The sequence below is a fragment of the Chaetodon auriga genome, chromosome 11 (genome assembly GCF_051107435.1).
Source record: "Chaetodon auriga isolate fChaAug3 chromosome 11, fChaAug3.hap1, whole genome shotgun sequence".
NCBI lineage: Eukaryota > Metazoa > Chordata > Actinopteri > Chaetodontiformes > Chaetodontidae > Chaetodon > Chaetodon auriga.
Genome location: NC_135084.1, coordinates 1,505,679 through 1,526,290, shown reverse-complemented (window position 1 = coordinate 1,526,290; position 20,612 = coordinate 1,505,679). Strand labels below are relative to the sequence as shown.

General features: G+C 39.3%; 1 protein-coding gene across 1 annotated transcript in view; it reads left to right on the top strand.

Annotated features, from left to right (window-relative positions):
• zswim8 (zinc finger, SWIM-type containing 8) overlaps nt 1–20,612 on the top strand; it is a 70,020-nt gene that overhangs the window by 2,932 nt on the left and 46,476 nt on the right. The window contains exons 2-4 of the mRNA XM_076743967.1: nt 12,469–12,622; nt 18,098–18,192; nt 19,060–19,232. Coding sequence (XP_076600082.1) covers nt 12,469–12,622; nt 18,098–18,192; nt 19,060–19,232 — 422 coding nt within the window. The remainder of the gene's footprint in view (nt 1–12,468; nt 12,623–18,097; nt 18,193–19,059; nt 19,233–20,612) is intronic.

The window sequence follows — 20,612 nt, the reverse complement described above, 5'->3', positions numbered from 1 at the left end:
TAACAGTGACTGTGGTAACGTGCAGATACTCTTCAGTCTCACACACAAGAGAAATTTACTGTCCACAATACCTGATGAACATCACACCCACACAGGTCAAAAACAAGTGAAAATATATATTTTTAAGATGGTTGTCATATAAACAATTTGATTTTTTATAACTCACTAATGAAAACACTGGGGGAGGAGCTTTGAACTGTAAAGAAGGCTTCATCCCATATAGACTGCAGGTCATACCTGCAAACTCCTCACCTTTTGGGGTGACAATGGCCTTTTTTAGTGTCAAAATAGGTCATTCATATGAATTGTGTTGATCCAGAGACACAAAACTTCAACCTTCAAAGCTTTAGGCAAGCTTCTATTTTAGTAGAGAACATTAACATGCACTGTTGCTCGTGTCATGTTTGAAGGCTACAGGAAAGTGGACTTACATGAGAATGATTCCCCAATGACATGAGAGTTTGGCATGAGCCCAGTTTGATTACCTGCAGCCTGAGCAACAAAAGTGCAAATATTGGCACAGCAGCCACTGCCTTACAGAACAATGTAACGTAAAGACAGCCACCTCCCTATGCAATGCTGGTTTGGCTAGCCTTAGCTAACTTCATGGCATTTCTCAATTTACCATGAAGGTGGCAAGTTTTCAGTGGTGGAACTAAATGCTTTTACTTAAGCACTGTACACTGTACAAATACAAATTTGAGGTACTTGTACTTCACAATTTTACTTAAAGGCAAATGTTGTATTTTTTACTCATCTATATTTATCGGACAGTTTTAGTCATTAGTTGATTTACAGATTCAGATTAGCAATACGAAATGTAATTGGTAAATAAATTATGATATCTATAAGGTTTTATCAGTCCCCAGAGGGAATTTAACAATTCATAGCCGTTAAGTTGTCAAAAGTATCGATGCATCAGTACTTTTTCAATACCACACTAAAATGATACAATCTCCATTTATTATACATTAGATACTATTGAAAGTACCGACACTATAAAAAAAACAGATCTGCAATCAGATTTTTATCCCAAGGTTGCACAGGTGAAAGATAGGAGAAGAAAATCAACTGGTCCTCAATCATTACTTGTAACATTATTTTGAATGTGTTTGGGTGTATAGTGACTTTTTCTGTACTAGCACTGTGTGCAGGTTGCTAAAAAAAAACAAAAGAAATGTATCCTATTTTGTGTGTCAAGGACTTTTTTTTCTTTTTGCTTTGCCTTTGGAAGACGTATTTTTTAAAGGGGTCACGTTATAAAAAAATTCACTTTTTCAGTCCTTGTGCACACATACGTTTGGGTATTTGGATTGTCAACAATGGGAAAACTCTTTTGTTTGCCCAAACCATTTTATTTCGGACAGCTTCTCAATGAGGGCCAGTAGAAAGGATTAATGAAGCTCAAGGATGGATTGATACCAACTTCAAACTTGGAAGCTGTAAGTTTAGTTATTTTTCTGTTGCTATGGTTGTTTTGCATGTTAGCCTGTTGAACTTGGTGTTAGCGTGTTGCACGACTACTGTTTTTAGCATTTGTTGTAGGCCCATGAGCTGCATTAATGTTGGAATATTTAATATTCAGGCACAGTCAAGAGAAACTCAATGAATGTTAACCCCCATTTGAAGCCAATTAAATAATGACAGCAGTAAGTTGAATGTGTGTAACTGTTTTTCCATGTTGTTTTTGTGGATCTTTAAAATGAAATATTGCAATGTTAGCTCAGCTAGCTTTGTTGTTGACTTGTACGGAAGCCCCTTCTGCTTCTCGCTTATATGTATGTTTGTTGCTTTATGTAAATATGCTTGATAGACATGCCCTTTGGTACTCACGTCATTTTAGCTATAGATGTTGCCATACTTGTAACTACACATTTTATATGATGTAAGAGTAAACTGTTTCCTGCATATAGGCCTAACCCACAACAGAGATAAACCAAGGACAGCAGAGGACTCATCATCAGAGATACAGGTTTGTAGCCTGATATATTAGGACTACTCTTGATAACATTTTAACAGTTATCTGTGAGAAGCTTTAGTAGTTGTACTGCAATGTGAAACTGCTATGTATTTGTGTTATGTCATATTGCTTGGAGTTCACTAAGAAATACAATTCTGTTACAGCTGCCCAGACAACTGAGTCTTGCAAAGTCTGGTATCTGGACCTTCAGGAGGAGGAGGAGGGCCTGATGTGGGAAGGTGTCATGTATGTGCAATCTGACTTGTATTACTGATAAAGGCCTTGGTAATAAATGGACAACTTAAAGATATAACAATGTGCCTTTTTATTTTAAGGGAAATAATCATGAAGTGTAGTGCTATAAGAGAAAGTCATTTTCCATTTACAGCACCTCCTGAAACCAGATATTATATAAACCATCAATTGATTGAAAAAAAGTTTAAACTTTCTCTCTGGGATACAGGCTACTACAAGTATTTATGGTAGCAGAGAGGATTTGATTTGTTTTTTTTTTGTCTGTTATCATATGTATCAGTTTATTATTAGATTCCTTGTGATTCTGACTTTATCGCACACAAAAAGATTGAGGTGTTTTAGAGGAAGTTTTACAAGCGTCCCAGTGAATTCAAGTAATAGACATCAGGGTCTCACAGACCCCTGGGGAGAGTTCATAACAAAACTGCTTGTACTGCTGTGTACAATGACACTTGGATTTGTGATTTGGTTATAGCTTTTGATTATAAAATAGGTCTGGCAAATGAGCTTGCTCTAACAAAGTGTAACAAACAGTCTACAAAGAGTACCAAATGCATTGCACATCAGCATCAACTGCTTATATATTGAGGAAGTGGATTAAATGATTGACTGTAGAATGCTTTGTTTTCGTTTTTAATTGCTGTGGTGGCCTACCATCACAAAACATTACCAGCAGAAACACTGCCTCTGGTGTTTCACATGTATACAGTGATTTTAAAAACAAAACAAAAAACACCTAGTTATAAAATTTAGCTGTACTGTCTACAAATACTAAAGACTAAATGGCCGGCAGTCTGGAGCCCTGCAAAATATAATGAAACACCAGAGGAAAGATTTCTCACAGCCCAAGGTATTCTACTAATTAAGAAAATAAATAATATATACAGCTCTGGAAAAACTAAGAGACCACTGCAAAATTACCAGTTTCCTGATTTTACTATTTATAGGTATGTGTTTGAGTAAAATCAGCATTTTTGTTTTATTCTATAAAATACTGATAACATCTCTCCCAAATTCCAAATAAAATTATTGTTATTTCGAGCATTTATTTGTAGAAAATGACAAATGGTCAAAATAACAAAAAAGATACAGAGTTTTCAGACCTCAAATAATGCAAAGAAAACAAGTATGTATTCATTTTTCAACAACACAATACTGATGTTTTAATTTAGGAAGAGTTCAGAAATCAATATTTGGTGGAATAACCCTGATTTTCAGTCACAGCTTTCATGCGTTTTGGCACACTCTCCACCAGTCTTTCACATTGCTGTTGGGTGACTTTATGCCACTCCTGGCGCAAAAATCCAAGCAGCGTACCTATGTTTGATGGCTTGTGCCAATCCATCTTCCTTTTGATCACATTCCAGAGGTTTTCAATGGGATTCAGGTCTGGAGATTGGGCTGGCCATGACAGCCCAGTGATTTGAAAAACCAATCCTTAGAGTTGGGGAACATTGTCAGAGCAGAAGGAAGGAAGTTTTCATCCGGGATAACCTTGTACGTGGCTTGATTCACGCGTCCTTTGCAAAGATGAATCTGTCAGATTCCAGCCTTGCTGAAGCACCCCCAGATCATCACCGATCCTCCACCAAATTTCACAGTGGGTGAGAGACACTGTGGCTTGTAAGCCTCTCCAGGTCTCCCTCTAACCATTAGATGACCAGGTGTTGGGCAAAGCTGAAAGTTGGACTCATCAGAGAAGGTGACTTTACTCCAGTCCTCTATGGTCCAATCCTTAAAGTCTTTTACGAACCTCAGCCTGGCTCTTCTTTGCTTCTCATTGATGAAGGGCTTTTTTTCTAGTTTTACATGACTTGAGCCCTGTCCCTAGGAGTCTGATTTGCACCGTTCTCATGGTGCACTTCACCCCAGCTGCCATTTGCCATTCTTTTTGTAGGTCACTTGATGTCGTCCTACGGTTGCTGAGTGACATTCAAATGAGATGACGGTCATCCCGGTCAGTGGAGAATCATTTTCACTCTCTGCCAGTCTGTAGCTTTGTTGTCTCCAGTGTCTGCTGCTTGACATTGTTCTTATGAACTGCCAACTTAGAAATTTCAAGGATGGAAGCAACCTGATGCTCACTGTATCCCTCTGCCAGTAAAGCCAGAATTGAACCCTTCTTTTCAACTCTTTTGGCATGGTCAACACTATCCTATTTCGAGAGGATAGTGATGACCAGAGCACTTTCTGTACTTTTCCTTGTTAAATAACACATGTTAATACAAAAAAATAATCCATTACTTTATTCTGGAACTAGCTTTTACAGATATAAGGTGATTCCTATGCCCTATTATAGGTTTTACCATGACAAAATGCAGAAGACCAGCTAAAAACCAGTGTAAAGACCTAGAAACACACCAGCAACTGCTCTTACTCAAAGGCCAATATAATGAGCAAGATGAGCTGCATCAAGCTTAATGAAACTTAAGCAGTCATATTATGACCAAGGGGAAAAGGCAGGGAGACTCTTGCATATTATGCAACAGCAATCACATAGGGCTATTAGCTTTGTCAAGGATGATAAAGATTATACAATCATTGATCCTGTAGAAATAGATCAATATCAAATAAATAATGCATTCAAATGCTACTACAAAAAACTTTAGGGAATCCTTTTCAAATTTGGAAAAGCAAAACCAATTCCTCGATAACATGAATTTCTCAAGCATATTAGAAGAACGTAAATTAGACTTAGACTAGTTTACCTGAAATCTCAGATGGTGTAGACTTTATGAAGGCAGGAAAAGTTGCAGCCATTGATGGCTTCTGGATTGCCATTCCTTAAGAAATTTACTACCAGAACTCGAAAAACCACTAAGACCAGACCAGACCAGAGTATGCGTGCAATTAATCTCCTAATTTCAGACACAAAAATTCTTATAGAGGTGCCAGCAAGATAGATGGCTAGAGGAGTTACTCCCTAACATAATAGGTGAGGACAAGAATGGGTTTTCTTGGGAATTCTTCTATCAAGAGGATATTGCCAGCAATGCCCTATGTCCCCACCTTCTCATTTTAGCCATTGAACACTGTAGAGGGGTGGTTAAGTCACAGTGAGAACATACAACCCTGACTGCAAAACAGTTGGGACATTTGTAAAACATATTTTTTTACATATACTCAATTGAAAGCAGTACAAAGCAGTATATTTAATGTTTTACCTCATCAGCTTTGTTGATTGTTGTAAATATATGCTTATTTTGAATTTGATGCTAAAAAAAGGTTTCACACAAGTTGGGACAGGCCAAGAAAAGACTGGGAAATGCTCAAATAACACCTATTTGGAACATTCCACAGGTAAACAGGTTAATTGGAACAGGTGATTGTAGCATTATTCGGCATGAAAGGGGCATCCAGGAATGGCTCAGTCATTCACAAGCAAGAGTGGGGTGACATTCAACACATGATTGTTTAAAGGATATTACTACATGGGCTCTGGAATGCTTTGTAAAACATTTCTTTGAACACAATTCATTTGAAAATGATTGCTTTGTTTTTAATTACGTTTAACTTGTTTTTTTTTTTTTAAATAGGTCAATTCCATCATAACAAACCCTTAGTGAAACATTTGGGGAGATATCAGGATATAAAAATTAAATTATCCGTCATGCTGCTTAGTAGAAGAGAGAGGTAAAAGCCTAAATTGCCTCTGACAATTTCGCATGCCTGGTCAAAAAAAAAAAAAAAAACGAAAAAGAAAAAGAAAAAGAAAAAATAGGTTTTTTTTGCATGTGATGTCACTGCACTCTTCTGTTGTGGCGCGGGCTGCATATGGAGGGCAGGAAGTGATTTTCTGTATAGGAAGCTCCATAACATACACTCAAAATGTCTATGCTTTACATCGTTTATGATTGCTCAAATCAATCCAACCGAGAAACCACTACAAGCTTTTATCAACTACCAAAAGTTGTTGTTCATAAGGGTGAAAAGTGCAAGAAATTGCCTGAAAAATGCCTGAAAAAATGGCTTGTTTAGCATCTGCAGTCGGGAGGAGCCTAGTCAGATAATGGTAGAAATGGTGTAACATTAGCTATTAGTTTAAATCTATAGTGATAGCTTTAAAGTAATAGCTACAAGCAACACTACTAACACTTGTTAAATTGGCAATAACAGTTTCACATAAGACAGGGGGATATAAATAACTTACCCTGTCTTGTTTCACAACGATCCACGTCTTGAGTGGCATTTCATGGACCTTTCAGAGTGGCTAAACTACATTACTAGAAACCGTAATGTATATGTCCACATTCAGCACTGCGACTGAATGTTTGCTGCTAGGTTAATCCACAGGACAATAAAAGTTATGCACCCTCGCAAAAACGAAACTACAGTCATCCCAGTGCAACTTGGTACTGAGGTCATGGACCTGACAAACCGAATGAACCACTAACAAAAAAGTTGTATGCCTCCATACTTTTGTATGCTTTCATTTGGTTTCTAGAGTAAGCCGATGTCTGAATGACCAGGTAGTTGATTGTATCTACTGCCTCAATAGCAAGCAAATCTTTCAGTTCAGTTGAAAAATCACTCCTCTACATAACATAAGGGCCACATCCAACATATGTTCTGATTTTTTGTTTTTACCTTTCTCTCGTAATATAAATTAAATTAGCACAGTAAGAAATTTCCTTCATCTTGTCCATTGCGGTATTCACATCCTGCCCTTGACCTAGATTTAAAATCATATGACTGCAAACAACTACTAGTACAACCCCATTTTGGAGCATGTGTTTAAGCTGCTAAAATGATAGACAGTGTTACTCTTTTCCTTAACTGGCAAAAATAACCTACAAATGAATATGCTTTCTAAATTTCTTTACTTATTTCAAAATATACCAAAAACTTCTTCCAGAGACTATAAAAAGCCTTCACCACTTTCAGATGGAGAAAATATGGAAAAGGCTGTATGAGTCCTCAGCTCTTCATGGACGAGATACAAAGGAACAGCTGTTGAAATGGCATCCTTCTGAGCTGGGAGCTGATTGGTGAACATCTTGTTGTCATTCACCTGCCACAGCCAGTTACGGGCTGGCCATATGAACTCTTACTACACTCTTCAGGTTTTAGCTCTACTGTTCAGACAGTCGGATTGTCCCAATTTCTTACTTTATACTAATGCTGTGATGTACATAACATGCATGTTGATAGCATATTCTTCTCATTTCAAGTGAGAAAGAGGCAGAAAGTGAAAGACTTAAATAAGAACATGTACACATTCACAGGCAAGTGTTGTTTAGTTGTGTGTTGAGTGACAAACGGTGAAAGGCAAATGATGTGACTCTGTAAAGTTTGTCCTCCTTAAGGTCTTCAACTGAGTGCCACTCAGGACTCTTTCTGGCTTCTCACAGAAGTCTTCTCCTGGAAGATCACACTCAGAATTTACTTTGTCCATGGTTGTTAATTCACTCAGCCTTCTGCTGTCACACTTATCATCAAGACATAAGGTTTCAGTATTTGGCCTTCATAATAGCTTCTTTCCTGGAAGACTTCATCCACTATAGACCTGTGTCTGACAGTCCAACCAAGTTTTCGATGGATTCAGACTGAGATGATATCACAATTGCTTTCCTGACAAATTCAACTTTAATGAGAAGAGTCTTGATGTTGAGATGAGGCAAGAAAGATAAAATTTGCTTGGATCCACTCACACTTAACAATTTTGTAACAGTGCAGATTTCGGCTATAGCTACTTCTGTATTCTTTGATAAATAAATCTAAGTCTGTAACATTGAAGGCATTATTTGTATGCACATAATAGCTAATTGTGCTTTATGTTTACCTTTGTTTGACTTTGTTAACCTTGCTCTTAATTATGTGTTTATTTCTGGGTAAGTGCATTACACATATTCCTTGTATGTGTACACATACCTGTTCAATTCGATCCTGTTCGATTTTTTTGTGCTTTTTGTCACACTATGGCTTAGCTCACTGATTTACAACCATATTCTAACATATGAGTGATGGTAGTCTGGTTGTCTTGATGGGTTTCCTTTGGCCTGTAACCATGAGCCCCTGAGCCTTTACACCAATGATGGCATCATATGAACGGAGTGCTTTCCTCCATATATGGTAAACAGAAGCAGTGGTAGTAGTGGCTTGGAAATGAGGTCTGTAATCTGAGACCTATCACTTTTTCTTCTCTCAGTGGCAGACCACTGTGCTCTCAATAAGACTTCTGTCATTGTGCTTAAGCTTCCCTTTCTTCAGTAGACACATACAAACACTATTTGATTTAATTTCTTTGTTTCCTGCAGTTTTTGTATCAACAATATTTAACAGTCTCTGCTTTTGGCCTCCAGAGGCTGCTAGATTCATTATAGTCCTCTATGGTGAAGTTTTGGATAGAAAGAACAGGACGCTGATAATTTTGCTCTTTTTTGCTGGGACTAGTCTGTCAGTACCAGATGTCATTATGGTTTAAAAAAAAAAAAAAAAAAGGATCCTGGTGAAATATGTTATTGATAAAGCTATGCTCACAGGCTTTCATTGAAATGCTGTTTCAGTTCAAGCTTTGGATCAGCTTCCTTACCAGATTTTCAAGGTTTTTTGTATTGGTGTAGAAATTTGAAACTTTAAAACTTGGTTTGCCATTTCAGTGTTTTCTCTCACAGTCAACCCACCATTCTTTGTCCTGTGGCTAGTGCAAGAGGAAAGATTATGAAGGGTGTTATAATCCAGTGGATATTTCTTACAGGTCTTTTGATCCAATCTGAAACAGACCATTCGAAAACCTAGTTGATGTGTATATGCTCATATGCATAAGCAAGTAGGTCAAAAATAAAAGAGAAAACAGATTGAAAGCAGACCGCAAGATGGTTAGACCTTATCCATATTGCCAAGTCAGTTTTATGCATGTAGCCCAATCCCTACAACATACAAAACCCTCTGTCCATAGACCCTCAATTCAGTTAAGGATAAAACTCTCCCAAAAAGCTCTTTAAGAGGGAAAAAATGAAAGAAGCCCCAGGAAGAGCACCAGAGGAGGGATCCCTTCTGCATGGACTGACAGACATGCATTAGATGTTGTGTATACAGTACTGTATATCCAGGATTGTGAAAACCAGTCTGTGCTATAAATGAAATTACTGCAATAGCACCCGAGCGATACAGACTTGCAGTGCATGTGTGGCAGTCTGAAACGGTGCTAAAACATTTGTCTGGACGGACATCGTTTTTCTTTTCAAATGCCGTTTTAAATCGAAAATGTATTTGTGTACCATATCTAACCCAGTTAGATGAAACCATGCCCTCTTCGATATGATGACTGCCTCGATGGCTGCGTTCCCATGCAAACTTTGCTCACATGGTTCACTCCTCTGCTGTTAATTTAATGTTACAGTTGAGTAATGGGAATCGTTAATTTTGAAGGACTATGAGTTAACAGTTTGAGTCATGCATAGAGGTTGTATTCTCTAGTTGTGTCTGTGTTTTTCTTGCGCTTGGTTTGTAAAACAAACAGCCTGTGGCAGTGCTGATTCAGTGGATTGTGAGCTATAGTGTCCATGGTAAATACACCAACCTCTTTCGATTATCGCTGCTGTGTCTCTGAGCTGGGCAGAGCAGACAAGCTGGGTGTACGCAGGGCAAGCTGTGGATGGCCTGCCCTTCCACACACATTGAGCTTTGAAAAACGATAGCCAGGACTAGTGTTACTTGGTTTCAGTGGCGGATGTGGGCCATGAGGTGACTGTAGGTCCAAGCCGTCAGCAGTCTGCACTGTGGACACCCAGCTTGTCCTCTCTGCCTAGACCAGAGACAGTCTGGCATGAAGGAGGAGGAGTGACCATGAGAAACAGGCCAGGCAGGAGGGACCCTGACAACCGAAGAGGTCGGTGTGTTTACTAGGAAAACTACAGCTCACAGTCTGCTGTATCAGCACCACCGCTGGTTGTTTGTTTTGCAAACCAACTGCAAGAAAAACAGACACAATCAGAGCTACGCATAATACAGCTTCTATCCTTGACTCAAACATTTCCCATTATGGTTCTGGAGGAGTGACGTGGGTACATGTTTTCCATGGGAAGGCAGTCAGCGATTATTTTGTCATACATGATGTCATGAGGTTATTTTCTTTATGAATTTTCACTGAATAAAAAATAATCTAATTATACAACAAACACTAAAGTTTAAACTCAATTCACAGTTCTGTTTTAATTACAATGTTAGTGAAATATTCACATTGTGCTAATTTACATTTTAATATAGTATATTCAGTGTATCGGCAGGGTTGTGCAGAATTGGAGCGTAAAATGAGATATTCTGACAAAATAATCTCACAGTTTTGTACAATTGAAAATTAATTATTTAGGGCTGCATGTTAAGAACAAAAGAAATTAACAATACAAATTTAGCTCTGATCTCATATAAAGGAATAAAAAGATTAATGGGTATAATTTTTAGTATTTTAGAGATATATAACTAATTAAAAATTAAATCTTTTTTTCTTTATCTGACAGAAGTTAGCTTAACTTGTTATCAGGACAGTCATGTTAGCTATCCTTAGTAAGGGTAACTTACTGTGGTACATCAAATTCAACATGTCTGAAAGAGTACAATATTATATAATAACTGCACCTGTGAAACGCAACAGTGTATAACCCTGTTGCTTTTTTGACATTTCATTCATGAGAGCATTCAAAGATGTCACAAAAGTTTATCAGTACTATTTGAACGAGTCAAAACCTGTTGCAATATGGTAACGGCAGAGATGCAGCTCACAAGCCAGAAGTGTAGTCTACTGTGAATGTCTATGAGCGACTTGAGTTAGATGACAAGAAAATTAAGCTCTTTGTTTGTTCCTTACAGGCTCCTTTGGGGCATTTAGGATGTGGTTTATAACTTGTAAATAAAAGCTTCCTTTTCTCATGTTATTTATCTTAACTTAATGTCTGACCACAGTCCTTAACTGTGGCCAGTGACTTGAATTTTTGGATGCTTGCTTTTGGTTACTACACCACTGTCTATGTTTGTGTAAATCAGTAATAAGGGAACAAAAACACTTTACAGATTTATACGGTATGATTAGTAGGAACTTCTATATTTATTAGAATTTCATATATTTGATACTGTGTCTATGATTATTTAATTTTGCTGAGTTTTGAAGCATAAAATATGGATGTTTTGTATAGCAAGACGTGTTATGTCAATGTAATTTTGCCATTATGGGTGAAAAAAAAGAAAATGTTTGTCTGAAAACACTTCATGTTAAGGTTTGGATGGTACCCTCTATGCAACATTAATCTCCTTTGCCAGTCACATGCCTGTTAAAATGATGAAACACACAACTCGTGATTATGTTTATTGACTTGTGCGGCAATTTTGTAATCTGTGCTACAAAACTTTTCAACTTCTCTAGCCCCAGTGCTATGTCCAAAAAAAGTTCATGTATAGCCTGAGACCAACCAAACAAAATCACAGTATATACAAATTCTGACGACAAAAATGCAGATATATGTGGATTGTAAAACGTAAGTGAAGTGTATGGAACCAGGAGGAAATTGACTTACATTTTGGTTGCCAACTGGTTAAGGACTTGAGCCACACAACCTCCTCCACAACCTGCAATACAGTATAAGGGGATTTAACTAATCCCAATTAGTTTAAATATAATATGGACCTCACTCAGGTTGCAGGTTGGACCTTGAAGACCTTCAGTTATTGTTGAGGAGTATGGAAAAAAAAAAATAATGGCAAATTGTCTGTCATAAGGAGAAATCAGAGTTGATATTTTGGGCTGTGGATAGTGTCCAAAATGGAAAGACTTCATCCTCTGAAATTGTGACTGTGCTCACAAAATTTTAGAACAGTCTGCTCTGTAAATGTTAATTCTTCTTGCTTTAAAGAGTAACAACAACTGTAAGTTTTGTTTTTGCTGGCCCCCAGTTGTTTAAGTTCTCACTTTGATGCAGTGATTTAGAAGTGTACTCCAGGTGGGTCAGTACATGGTGACATCAATGCTGGGTGTGGTTACAGGGGTGACAGGACAGAGCACACTTCTGATCACACCAAACCTGTTTCAGATGTGATACAGACAGACACTTTCAACCATAGAGGGCTGAGAAACACTGCTGTTCAGCCTGCTGTTAAGTTATTCTTTAATTACTTTTTTCAGGTAGTTTAGGCATTCAGCATACAATTTTCAATCATGTGATTCTAGAGTGAAGGAACATAAATGCACACATTACCTGAATAATTTCTTCTCCTATCCAGTTGACTGAGCTAATCTTCCTCTCTTCTCTGGTCTTCCCCAGATGGCCAGGTGATTCCACTCGTGGAGCTGTCAGCAAAGCAAGTAGCATTCCACATCCCATTTGAGGTTGTGGAGAAGGTCTACCCCCCAGTCCCAGAACAACTCCAACTCCGTATTGCCTACTGGAGCTTCCCCGAAAATGAGGAGGACATCAGGTTAGAAATCTGACAAACCCAATTTTTTTTCTTCACCTTTTATTACAAATGTGAAAATCCTGTCGACTCTTGACGGTAGAAGAGATGAGTATAATTTGCTGATGCCCTTCCTGCTATGAGATGTTTTTCCTTATCTATCTAGAGAACAAAGCTCTTTTAAAAGAAACACCTGTAGACTGACTGCAAACCACAATTTTTGTTTTTCATTGATGCCTTGTCAAGAAACGGTTTAAAAATAAGAAATGTTTATTCTGTTATATTCACAGTTGACTTATGTCATTGTTGAGACCAACACTGGCAAACCTCATAAGCAATATGGTGAAGCACCTGATCAAAAAACATGCCCACAGACAACTCATGGCAAAGAACAATCCTGTTTCAGGCAACTGTGAGCATGTTTGGTTTGAAATATTAGAATAGTTTTCCTTTATTCAACAGAAAAGCATGCATTATTTTGATACAAGAAACCCATTTTTCAAATTTAAATCAAATTCATTGCCAGTTGTTCCACATGAGGTTTAAAAGTCAGACTTCTGTCTAAACAATTCCCAGGTATTTATAGTGTAGCAAACTGTAACAAAGCATATTAAATTATTATACCAAATAACCTAAATTTGATATGAGAAGATAGCCAATTAACACTCACTTCTATCAGAAATAGTATTAAACAACAGAATTTAAATTCAGTTCAGGGAACTAACATTCAAATGGGAAAAACTGATAGCCAATTACTTAACACACAGAAACTCGGCTAACCAAGTTCTCAATAAATGGAAGACACAATGAACTGTTAACTACACATGACTAATAACTACTCAGCATATAAACGAATGGAAAAATGTAACTATGAGTAAAATGAATATGAACCATTACAATGAATACAGACACGGCTAATAAATACGAAATAATAAATGTGACCACGGAAAGACTCAATGTTACCATGAATAAATACAAAGAATATAATGAGGAGCAATTAAATAATAAATGACTAAATGAATGAAGTTATGTTTTTCCCATTTCTTCATCATAAACCTACTGTTTTTTGCACAACTGTTATCTGTGTTAATATATGATCACATTATCCACTTTTCTTGTGTAGCATTTGCACATAATTTCCAGTTATTTGGTTTCATGGGTTTCAAATTTCTATCTCATTCCATCTCATGGCAAGTCGAGCCAATGCGGCAGGGAACAAAGACAAAAATAAGTAATAATAATAATAAGCCAGCACAAACACAATAAGGTCCTGTGCCTTGGGGGTTGATCCTTAAATATTTCCGCAAATGGCGGTTCTGGGTTCAAGCTCTTTTTGTACTTGCCAGAAGCAAAATTCAATTTTTTGTAATTGGCGGTTTGGAGCCAAATACAGTGCATTATTGCCACAAGCTTAATAAGAAAATTAGCAATAACATATAATAAAACATATATATATATTTCTTGGGAAACATTTGCACATCACTTCCAGTTATTGGACCAAGTTTCATGTTTCTAACTCATTCCAGCTCAGGGCAATTTGAACCCCAGCATAAGACAACAAATGATGATAATTAAACAGGCACATACAGACTTGGGTTCTGCACCTTTGTGGCTTGAACCCTAATTATCTGAAGTAATTAGATATCATAGCTACGTTCCAAGCCAAGTGTTCTTATGAATCTATAATAACAACCTTGTACCTCAGGAAAGTATTGTTTCACCTGGTGCTTCTGATGATGATCGGCAGGAGGTTACTTTGAAGGGGAGGAGGAGAAGCATTGTTTTCTCTTGGGTATTTTCATGTAGCAGCTTGGCTGGTTGATGTCTCTTTCTCTCTTCTGGAGCTTCTGGTAACTCTGTTTTCAGGCATTGTGGATGCCACATGGCTATGTAGAAATTGTATCAATTTGCCCAAAAGATTATTCAAGTCTATATTTGCATAATAATATTATTTCTTTAAAAATACATCCTGTGGATGCACAGGGATGCATCATCAGTGATGTAACCTGGGATCATTGAGTGTTTTGGGTCTTTCAACATCAGACACCTAGGTGATCATCAGACACCTAGGCAATTCAGCCAGGGTGATCAGTCCCCGGCCTGCATCCCAGCAGCATTTGACCATGGGGCCTCCCTCTTCAGCCAAGCCACTGGGTGGCTTTCTCTGTAGTGCCAGTGATGGCCTTCCTCTTTGCCAATCCTGCTTGCCTGAGTTTGGTTTGCTTTGCAGAGTGACCAGCCTGCAAAGCCCTGACATCCCATCTCAGTAGGTTCACAGGTTTTCCTGCCTTCACAATGTTACAGTAGCTCCTGGTACTTAGCACGTTTACGATCATGCACTTCATCCGAGTGAGCTCCAACATGGTCGCCACCTGTATTGCCTCTGCTGCTCTCCACTTCCTGCCTGTCCTGACCTAACTGCCACTTTGTGGTCCCTTGAGTCTCTGTGCAAAGGCACCTCTCTTGTCTGTGATACCATAAATTCCCCTTTCAGACCACTGAAAGGGAGCTACAAGATATAACTGTTGCCATGTAATGCGGTACTGCTTACACTCTGGGGAAGGCGAAATCTCTGGAGATAACTGCTGATCTTCCTTTTCACTGACTCTATGGTTGATATAGGGACCTCATATACCAGCAGAGGCCACAAGATCCTGGGCAGGATAGCATGTTGGTAGACCCAGGACTTGATTTGTCTTATTAACTTAATTATGTAGATTGTGAATAACAATGTCCCAAGCACAGAACACTGTGGTACTATCTTGATTATTAAGACAGCAGTTGGTGTGAGAACATCAGTACAGATAGCCTGTGTCCTTGCAACGGGTGAGATTTAGTCATTTTTTCAGTGGGACCCCCTTATGCAGCGGAATTATCTGAACTGATTCCCATACAGTCAGCATACCAGTAATCACTGTTAGATTAAATATATACACTGAACAAAAATATAAAGGCAACACTTTTGTTTTTGCTCCCATTTTTCATGAGCTGAACTCAAAGATGTAAAACATTTTCTATATGCGCGAAAGACCATCTCTCTCAAATATTGCTCACAAATCTGTCTAAATCTGTGTTAGTGAGCATTTCTTCTTTGATGAGATAATCCATCCCACCTCACAGGTGTGGCATATCAAGATGCTGAATAGACAGCACGATTATTGCACAGGTGTGCCTTAGACTGGCCACAATAAAAGGCCACTCTGAAATGTTCAGTTTTATCACACTGCACAATGCCACGGATGCCGCAAGTTTTGAGGGAGCGTGCATTTGGCATGTTGACTGCAGGAATGTTGCCCGTGAATTGAATGTTCGTCTCTACCATAAGCCGTCTCCAAAGGCGTTTCAGACAATTTGACAGTACATCCAACCGGCCTCACAACTGCAGACCACGTGTAACCCCACCAGCATGTTCACCTCCAAGATCGTCTGAGACCACCCACCTGGACAGCTGCATGGGTCGGTTGGCATAACCAAAGAATTTCTGCACAAACTGTCAGAAACCATCTCAGGGAAAGTCATCTGCTTGCTCGTCGTCCTCATTGGGGTGAGGAGAGGTGTTCTCTTCACGGATGAATCCCGGTTTTCACTGTTCAGGGCAGATGGCAGACAGCGTGTGTGGTATCGTGTGGGTGTGCGGTTTTCTGATATCAATGTTGTGGATGGAGTGGCCCATGGTGGCAGTGGGGTTATGGTATGGGCAGGCATATGTTATGGACAACGAACACAGGTGCATTTTATTGATGCCATTTTGAATGCACAGAGATACCGTGACGAGATCCTGAGGCCAATTGTTGTGCCATTCATCCACGACCATCACCTCATGTTACAGCATGATAATGCATGACCCCATGTTGCAAGGATCTGTACACAATTCCTGGAAGCTCAGAACATCCCAGTTCTTGCATGGCCAGCATACTCACCGGACATGTCACCCATTGAACATGTTTGGGATGCTCTGGATCGGCGTATACGACAGTGTGTTCCAGTTCCTGCCAATATCCAGCAACTTCGCATAGCCATTGAAGAGGAGTGGACCAACATTCCACAGGCCACAATCAACAACCTGATCAACTCTATGCAAAGGAGATGTGTTGCACTGTGTGAGGCAAATGGTGGTCACACCAGATACTGATTGGTTTTCTGGCCCCCCAATAACGCAAAACTGCACATTTCAGAGTGGCCTTTTATGGTGGCCAGTCTAAGGCATACCTGTGCAATATTCATGCTGTCTAATCAGCATCTTGATATGCCACACCTGTGAGATGGGATGGAGTATCTCGGTAAAAGAGAAGTGCTCACTAACACAGATTTAGACAGATTTGTGAACAATATTTGAGAGAGATGGTCTTTTGTGTGTATAGAAAATATTTTAGTTCTTTGAGTTGAGCTCATGAAAAATGGGAGCAAAAACAAAAGTGTTGCGTTTATATTTTGTATAGCATTTTGTATGTAATACAGGTAGTGATTAAATTGGCATTAAGATACCAGAGGTGTTGATCCAGATAATCTCCATTTAATCAATCATAATGTGCTGATCCAGTGCTAATCCTTTCAAACCCCTTAACAAATCCAGGTGAGTTCAGGTTTTATCATTTGCAAGTGTCAAAATGTACAAACAACTGAAACTCAAAGGTTATTTTTAATCTGTAATCAGCGTTTGCTGTCTGCTGAGGCACCATTTGTTTTAAATTGCAGGAGCCTTCTAATGTTATCTAAATATTTTGTATTTTGCTGTTTTCTGATTTAGAATTGTTCAGAGAGATAAAAGGATCAATATATGATTGATGGACCTTTTAGTTTCTGAGTTTATCAAATCAGAGTCTTTTGCCAAATTGGAAGAAGATCCAAACGTAAACCAGCTATCAGAACACAACCATGTGTTACCATTGACTTCTCTCAGATTTGTTACACCCACACTCACACAAACAAGACACACTGACTCAGTAGGCGTTCCTGCAGAAAAATGATTGTCCACTGCTGCTCTTACAAATAAGGTGTACCAGAAAGCAACAGTTGGCATTTCCTAGGTGGGAAGTTGACATTTTTACATAGTACAGCTATCCAGAGGGACACATAGGAAGCTTCCACCTTCAGTGCAATTTTGATGGGTGAACAAGGCTACCCAGCATCTTTCTTAACATTTTGGCTTCTTCTTCTTTGAGAAAATGTTATCTGGAAATTAATTCTGACTTTAACAGCTAAACAACACAGATAGACTCCTGCCCTGTCCTGGGTATACCCTAACTCTCAGCCGGAGTTTACTGGGATAGGCTCTAAACCATCAAAAACCCTGAACAGTATAAGAGGCTTAGAAAATGGAGAGATGAATAAACAGGCTTCACCAGTGCAGATATACTCAGTTTTGTGATTCACTGATTACTTGTTTCTCTTCATCTTTCCTTACATCTTCCTCTGTCATTTTCTCTTCCTGTCCCTCTTTCTCACCCCCTGTCTGTTTCCTGTGGTTCTTCTGTCCCTCTGTCTGTCCTCTTGATGCAGGTTATATTCCTGTCTGGCTAATGGGAGTCCCGATGAATTCCAACGTGGAGAGCAGCTCTACAGGATCAGAGCTGTCAAAGACCCCCTGCAGATTGGTGGGTTTAGTTATCACTCTTAAGCTTGGTTTACGCTTCTGCGTCGCGGCGACGCCGTACCTACGGCGTACACCCTACGCCGTCACTGAGCATTCGTAGTTCTGCGTCGAGGGAACGCGTTGTTCCACAATTCACCGCCAAGCCGCTAGGGGGGTGTGGCTGTGTCTTTGTATGGTTTCGGGGGCTCTTGCTGCCGCGAAGAGGAGTTGTAGAGGTGGTCGTACTTGCGTACCTCCTCGATAATTCTTTCTTCGGCTTGGTCCAGTTTTTCTTGTAGCTCTCACCACAGAAACTTTGAAAATGGCGGTGTTGTTGTGCTGCGACCATAGGGCTGCGACTGAACCGAAAATTACGTTCTGAACGGACCAATCAGAGTCCTCGACGTTCACATCACTACGCGTCAACGCGACGCGTAGTCAGGATTTTTTGGAGGTGCGCGTCAGGCTACGGCGTAGGGTCCGCGTAGGGGTCTGCGTCGATGGCGTAGGTACGGCGTCGCCGCGACGCAGAAGCGTAAACCAAGCTTTACCATACATAGACTCACAGAGACAGCTTTCATTCCTATTGTAAACTACAGCAGTATGCAGTATAGTTTGCCCAGTATCAAATCAACTCGACTTCAGCTTATAATAATGACATGTACAGCTTAAGTAAATCATGTGATTCTAAGGCACATCAATTACTTCTATTGTATGTATAAATCACTCATTCATACATGAAAATTTCCATTAATAGCAGTACCTTTTAGTAATAAGATCCGAATTGAGTTAGATTAAAGATAGTCTAGAGCTATGTTTTCTTGTCCAACACATTCCTGTTGTGTTCTCTAATTGTGTTTGTCTTTCTGTGACTGTCCCTTTTAACCAGGGTTCCATCTCAGTGCTACAGTGGTGTCCAGTCAGGCTGGTCAATCTAAAGGAGCCTACAACGTTGCAGTCATGTTTGATCGCTGCCGTATCACTTCCTGCAGCTGCACCTGTGGTGCAGGAGCCAAATGGTGTGCCCATGTGGTGGCACTCTGCCTCTTCAGGATACATAATGTGAGTTTTTGTCTACACAACGGAATTCTAACAGACTGTATCACATTATCATCAAACCAATCCATCTCATTTTATCAAAAAAAACCCAAACATTTTTTTAAAAGGTATAATAATCAGTTATTTGAAAAAGTAATCAAGACAGTGATGGACACTTAATCTAACACAAAATTGTAGAGCTGTCAACATTGGCCAAAAATGACATTCAATTAGTCCCACAGAGGTTCGACCCATTTGAGTATCTAATTTTTGCGCAATATTTCTACCTGTGTTGTTGTTATTATTATTATTATTGTTATTATTATTAATACTACTACTACTACTAATAATAATACTTTGCTAATTTCATCTTGAGCTACATTTCATTTTCAATGAGTCAAAATGATGTTTGCTGTTTTTTTTGTTTTTTACCCACTATTGAATATTAATTTTCACAATCAAATATCTGCATAATTCTACAATTTGAATATATACTGGAATTTAGAATATTCGTTGATTCTTGAGCCCAATTAAGTTGCAGTCCTTTATAAATGCCCCTTAGCGGGGTGTTACAGGCAGCAGCAATAGTATCACAAATATAAAAAGAGACATAGAAGTGAATAAAATGCAAGATAGAAAATGAAAAATCAAGCATATATATATATACACACACACACACCTTCTTTACAAAAAAAGAGGGGGGGAGCATTGTCTCCCCGCTGTTCATCCTGCTGCAGCTGCTGATGATCCGAGCATGCCCTGTCAATCCCTCTGCACCCTCCTCAGCTCATCTTTGTCCCCTGATCAAAAGACCCTCTTCTTGTCATTTGATAGGGCTTTCAGTTCTGGGGACACCCAGGGTTTATTTTTTGGGAAACAACATACCTTCCTGGTAGACAGTGTTTTCCACACAGAAGTTGATGTAGTCCGTGACGCAGGTTGTCAAACCGTGAATGTCTTCCCCGTGTGGACTGCACAACACTTCGCAGTCAGTGGTTTCAAAGCAGTCCCTCAGTGCCATACTGGACTCCTCTGACCATTTTCTCACACACCTGATGGTTGGTGGTTATTTGTTCACCAAAGTAATGTATGCAGGGAGCAGATAAACCAGGTTGTGATGAGAATGGCCCAGTGGGGTGGGGGGACAAACTGTAGGCACCTTTTGCATATAGTAGGTCCAGTGTTCTATTGTCTCTGGTGTGGCATTTAACAAACTGAGTGAAGGTGGGGAGAGTGGAGGACAGGGAAGCATGATTGAAGTCTCAAGAGTTGAGGAGGAGTGCCTGGGGGTGCGATGTCTTCAGCTGTGAAACTTCTGCATGTAGGAGCTTGCATGCTGCTGCAGCATTGGCCAATGGGGGGATGTACACAGTTATCACGATGATGTGTGAGAACTACCTCTGA